Raw genomic sequence first — 5,955 nt, forward strand, 5'->3', positions numbered from 1 at the left:
TCCTCCTCCTGAGTGTACCCTGGTGCCACGCTACGCCCCACGCTCTAAAACAGGTTTGTGTGCTGCATTAAAATAAGGTGCAAACATAGGAAAACAGATCAATCAGCTCTGTTGTTGTAATTAAATACTTCCAAGGGAATTCAGATTGCACAAACTGATCAACAGCAAGTAAAACTCCGACTTAAATTTAAGAGTCACATCTAGTATTAGTATTTATTTCAGTACTGGCTATACATTCCTTTGCACCATCTAATGTGCTTCTAAACGGACACAGGAAAAGTTGAGTTTATATAACGATAAATAGATGGATAGATTTATGCAAATATTTTTAGGATTGGTTTGTTCACTTATTTGCAGGTATTAGTAATGTGGAATGGACATTATAGAAATATATATGAGCTATTTTACCACTGATTTATGTATGTTTTATCTTAACTATGTTAAGCAATTCTTTTTGAATACTGAAATATATATTTTCAGATATTTTCATACTTAAGGTTTAATGTTTTACACCATAAAGTTTTTCTAACAAATATCCGTGAAGTGCAATTAGATAGGGAAGTACAACAAAGTTCCCCCCAAAATAATTACTTGATTATTTCATACCTTAGTATATAATGTCTATAACAACTTCATAAAACTGTTTAATGACAAGTTAAAATCATCTTCATAAATGTAGCAAAGAAGTATAAAAAAAAAAAATTCAGTCCATTATTTGACAAGGTCACATGGTGTAGTTCTATAAGGGCTGCTCTGTCGCTTGCACCTGCTTTATCGGGAGTGTCCTTGTAGAGTCATGGAGCAAATTCAGTTTCCAATAAACCAGAGAAAATGCACTGCAAAAAAGAGTGGATACTGAGGAAACTCAGAAGAGTTGTGCAGGTGTCTCACAGAAACTGAAATTATGTGATTAATGTATGTGAGAGTGGGAAACTCCAGCAGATCCCAGGAACCATATCAGACCTCTGTTCAGAAGAACACAGTCCTAGAAGAGCGCACCTTCATACTCCCAGGGTCTGGTAGAGGACCCGAGCTTTAAGGATAAACTACCCGCAGGAGAGAGAGGGGATTAAAAAACCCCCCAAAAAAACAATGAAGTTACAGAGTTTCAAAACGCATGGCATTTGTTTATGCCATTACTACACATTAACTAAACACACAAGAAGCCAGCAGGAAGCACATTAGGAGCAAAGCGAGCTGGAACACAGTGTGACACAACAGAGCACACAAGCAAACCGAGACTTTAAAAACACACAGGACATGGAAAAACAAAACCGAAGGCAAAGCAGAAAAGACAACTCACAAAGTAAAGCTGAAAGTAACCAACTAGACACAGCACTGTGACAAAAACACACAGCATAGAGAAACATGTGGGAGGCTACAGTCAACTAAAACACAAAGAATCCACCTCTAAGACTACTTATCATTTTAAGTATAAAACAGAATGTACGATGCTGGAATACTGACAGACACAAAAAAAAAAAAGAAACTCAGTCAATTAGTAATCAAAACCACAGCTTAAGAATAACAACGAGTCAGTAGGTTCACCATTTTATTTAATTATTTACATGTATTTGTGATGTGTCACTTATTGATATTACATAAATATATTTTCTATTTATTTTTGCATTTTCTTTTTCTAAAATATTTACAATTATCTTACATATCTTGCTATACTTCATTAATACTACTGATGCTTAATTCCTCAAGTACATTTATACTTAAGGTTCAGACATGGTTTTTAAACGATAAAGATTTTATTAAAAAATCAGACTTAATGCAATTAAAAAAAAAAAAAATGCAACAAATTTCCCCTGAAGATTGTTTTTTATTTTATACATTTGTGGGAAAAAAAAACAACACCATAAAATTGTTTCATGATCGTATCAAGTCATTATCTTTTAAAATGTTGTAAAGAAGTGAAATCTGTCATTGTATAGTTTGAGAGGGTCTCGTGGTGCAGCTCTAAGACACCTGCTCTGTCCCTCGCATCTGAATGTCTCCAATCTGAAACAAAAGTTATGTGAACGTTGTCTTATTATGAGTCAAAGTTAAAATGGAAAACAGGAAAGTCTTAATAAGACACAATAAAAAGCATAAAAACAAGAGCAAAGCACAAACCTGAACATGAGGAGGGGCACTGAGCACATATACAACAGAACTGGCAACATCTTTTGCTTCCAGAGGCTGTGAGAGAAGTGAAAAGTGACTGAATACTCTTTACTTGAGTAATTATATCAACGGTACTTTAATTATAGGAATGATCCCTTTACCTTATATTCTGAGTATAGACCAGCAGCCTTATCAGGATCGTCTTTGAAGAGCCGTGGACCAAATTCAGTCTCCACCAAACCAGGAGAAATGCTCTGCAAGAAAAAAAAAAAAAAGATCATGAGGGAACTCCTGGACGTACTGTGTATGCGTCTCATAGCAACTGTTACTAGCATTATGAATTATACTAGCACTTTATGAGCTGGTTATGGTATATTTTAAAGCCTTACCGTGGCTCGGATATGAGTTTTTTCTGCACGCAGTTCTTGCCTCAGGCCCTCAGTCAGAGCGGTTACAGCAAACTTGGTGGCGGTGTAGAAATGTGTAGTTGCATTGGGAAGTACACGATGACCGGACATACTGCAACATCAAACAGATTACAAACCTGAGCAGGTGAGCAGAAATATCATTAAAAGTTCTTCTTTTAAAAGGCAAGTCTGACTGAATGATGCAAGAACTTCTGTGGCACACAGAAGCTGAGGTCCAGAGCTGCAAAAACTGGTTTATACTCAAAACAATTGCTTAAGTCCAAAATCTGGATTTGATAGTTTGATACTGATCTCCAGTCTGGATTTTCCTTCAGCTTTCATATTAGTTTGGGTTCTGGTTGGCCAAAATAACTGGAGATGTCACTTTATTTAGAACAGTTTTATGAACATTTTAAATACTGTCTGACATTTTTTTTGATGGTTTATCCTGCAGATGAATAAACACTGACCTCAATGAGGTCTTTAAAATCTGGACTCAGTTATTTTGCAAATTTCTAAATGTTGTAATAACAGGCATTTTGTCAAAGCAAAGTGATGGCTGTTTCAGTGCAAAAAAGGTCCGATCCCTACAGAAAACAGAAATCACTTAGGTGTTAGGGCTGTTCGATACAACGATATATATCGGAAGACGATATGAAAAAGTCTATCTTTTCATATTACGCTATCATTTGTTTCATGGTGTCACAAAATAAACTGTTTACGACCATATTTTTTCATCGTTTTGATGGTCACTGTAGTGGCTATATTAATTTCTTAAAAATCTCTCTTTCTCTTATATTTAAAATAACCACACTACGGACGGACTGTTTTTACACGTTGTCGTTAGCAGCTACGACGGTAAACCCAGTGTGTGGCTCCGTCATCCGCTTGTTTATTTTCCACATAAACCTTTTACAATAAAGCTCAAGATCCTGTTGAGATTTTTCAAAATAAACTGAAATGATGACAAACAGAAAGACCACTCAAAACAAATTGAGGACCTTATTTCTAAACGAGGGGCTACCTCTGTAGCATGGATATGGTTTGGTTATGAAAAGTCTGACATGGACCAGAAAACTGTGCTCTGGAAATTATGCAGGAAACTGATCTCCACCTCAGACTCTAACACGGCAAACCTCTTTAACCACCAACACAAGAGTCACGCAAAAGATTATGGAGAGAGTTTATGGATGAGAAGCAAAAAAAGAGCAGTCAGGTGCTTAAAATAAACCTTAGACTCAAACGTTAAAAAACAGGCTTTTCCCAGCAACAAGCCATGTAATAAATTCATCTGAGTCAAGGTTTCTGGATAACTGGAGAAGATTCCTCATTGAAAAGCCAGAGGGGTTTTCTATGAAGCCAGATTAATGGCTTAGCGAACTGAGGCTTTATATGTCCAAGTTTTTAAGCTGAACTTTATGAAAACCACTGAAGAAAGCATTGCATTGTCGTGGGAATGTACATGTATTAGTTTGGTGATTTGTTTTTAACTTTGATTCTGCTGGAAGTGCAGCAGAACACACACCAAGAGTCTTTGTTCAAGCAATCAAGTTAGCTTCCCTTTGATATATTGACAACATAAAGAAATTTCCATGTCTCCTGTGTTAACCTGTGGGACAATAGGCTGCACCAAGAGGGAACTCAATGATAAAATAATTTAATTAAACTTAAATTTGTTTATTTTACCGCTCTTTGAGCAAAATCCCAAGATTTGCAGCATTAACCTTTTGTCTTATTTGCAATTGTTGAATTTCGCTGCTATAGGTTTTATATTTTTTCTTTAGCGATTTTTAATCAGTATTTTAACATTATTGTCAACAAAACGCCTGTTTTTAGTGTGCTCAGCGCATGAAACAGAAAGTCCCACTCAAAGGAGAAAGTTGACAACCACCATTGTGACAACCGTTACTATCATAATGGGGCTTTAGGTTTTGCTGAGCCAGCTAACCTAAAGAAAGTCTGGCTGTGTTGAACTTCATCCGTAATACACCCCTCAGCACAACTGCACCGACAGGCAGCATTGTGTAAACTTACCTGCTTGAATGTGACGAAGTTCATTAAAATGTAAAAGTCCTGCCCTCATTTCACTTGTAGCTTTCTTTCAAAGTTAGAAAATGTCGGCCATTTAAAAATAAAAAATTGTGCAGAGTTGCAAAATTAATATCATATTCACAATCTAAATAGAGAACATGCCAACATGAAAACATATGTGTGTTCTTATTAATTCAACAGTTTTTCACTTCACAAGCTTGCACAAGCAAATAAAACTGCACCTGTTTATGTTTATGATGTGCCCATCATCCACGTTTCTCTCTTTCATTGACTGATACGCCTCACGCGTGCAAATACTCAACCCAAGGATGTTCACCTGCAAGAAAACAAACAGAGAAATCTTGCACAACAAAGGTTTTTAAGCAACTTTGAATTCTGTTTAAAACTGTTTGAAAGTGTTAATGTTTAAACAATACCACAGCAGTAAAATCACTGATGGGTGACCTTTGTCACATTTGTTATTTCAGTTCAATGTTTTACTTGAAAGCCACTAGTGAATGTCACATCAATGTAAACCAGGATCTGAGCTCTTACATCCATCATGTTCTTCCAGCCGCTGGTTTTGCCATTTAGCAGCGCCTCTGGATGAGCCAAGCCAGCGTTGTTGATGCACACGTCCACACCTTTGTGCTGCTCTTTGATCGCTGCAAACATGGACAGAATCTCCTCCTCTTTGCTCAAGTCACACTTGAAAGGCACCAAAACGCCAGGGTGACCGGCGCTCTGACACTCTGCTGCCAGTTTCTGAAACCAAACAGGAAACAATAACACACTTCAGAATCCCATCTGTGTTTAATGTATGCAAAAATCGTTCAAATGTTAGATCTATATAAAGTTAGTCCAAATAAATAGATTTTGGTTTCACTTTGCATATCACCAGTAGCGGTTTTTGATACGGGCGACACGGGCGGTTACCCATCGTGGTGGGTGGCGGCATCACGGGCATCGGCAAACAAAAAATTTAAAAAAACAATTGCTCGTGCTCATGCTGCCCTGACATCATGCCAGTGCATACTGGGAATGGCATAGGCACCGATCGGTTTTCTATCGCCCATTTGCTGGGAGTAAGGGCGCCCTCCGTTTGCGCCTGCTGCTTGCGGCACAGGAAGGAGAGGGCGGGGCAGCGGGGGATTCACTGGCTGGCTAGAGCAGCGTCTAATAACCCACCCCCAAAATAAAAACAAACCAACAAACACGAAAACACCTGACATTATGATACAGATTTATAATTTGCACCGATGATTTTTCGAAATTCTATACGTTCAAAGTGAGCGCGAGAGCCCTCGGTGCACCTGCTTGCTGCTGAAGGGGAGGGGAGCCCTGCTGCTTCCAAATAGAGCACATTTCATTCATAATGCTGTAAATCCAAGCCCATTATGTATTC

General features: G+C 37.9%; 1 protein-coding gene across 2 annotated transcripts in view; it reads right to left on the minus strand.

Moving 5' to 3' along the window:
* Nucleotides 1–20: 20 nt before the first annotated feature.
* LOC102298130 (dehydrogenase/reductase SDR family member 11) overlaps nucleotides 21–5,955 on the minus strand; it is an 8,970-nt gene continuing 3,035 nt past the window's right edge. Inside the window, exons 3-8 of one of the 2 annotated variants that reach the window (XM_005953090.3) lie at nucleotides 5,106–5,315; nucleotides 4,793–4,887; nucleotides 2,502–2,631; nucleotides 2,274–2,366; nucleotides 2,122–2,187; nucleotides 21–2,007 (exon numbers count right to left, since the gene is read on the minus strand). In XM_005953090.3, the coding sequence (XP_005953152.1) occupies nucleotides 1,966–2,007; nucleotides 2,122–2,187; nucleotides 2,274–2,366; nucleotides 2,502–2,631; nucleotides 4,793–4,887; nucleotides 5,106–5,315 (636 nt within the window). In that variant the 3' untranslated portion in view covers nucleotides 21–1,965. The remainder of the gene's footprint in view (nucleotides 2,008–2,121; nucleotides 2,188–2,273; nucleotides 2,367–2,501; nucleotides 2,632–4,792; nucleotides 4,888–5,105; nucleotides 5,316–5,955) is intronic. The other variant, XM_042217778.1, reaches the window with a different exon arrangement.

The sequence above is a fragment of the Haplochromis burtoni genome, unplaced genomic scaffold (assembly GCF_018398535.1).
Source record: "Haplochromis burtoni strain Fernald_Lab_line unplaced genomic scaffold, NCSU_Asbu1 Contig_2965, whole genome shotgun sequence".
In the NCBI taxonomy this organism is placed as follows: Eukaryota; Metazoa; Chordata; class Actinopteri; order Cichliformes; family Cichlidae; genus Haplochromis; species Haplochromis burtoni.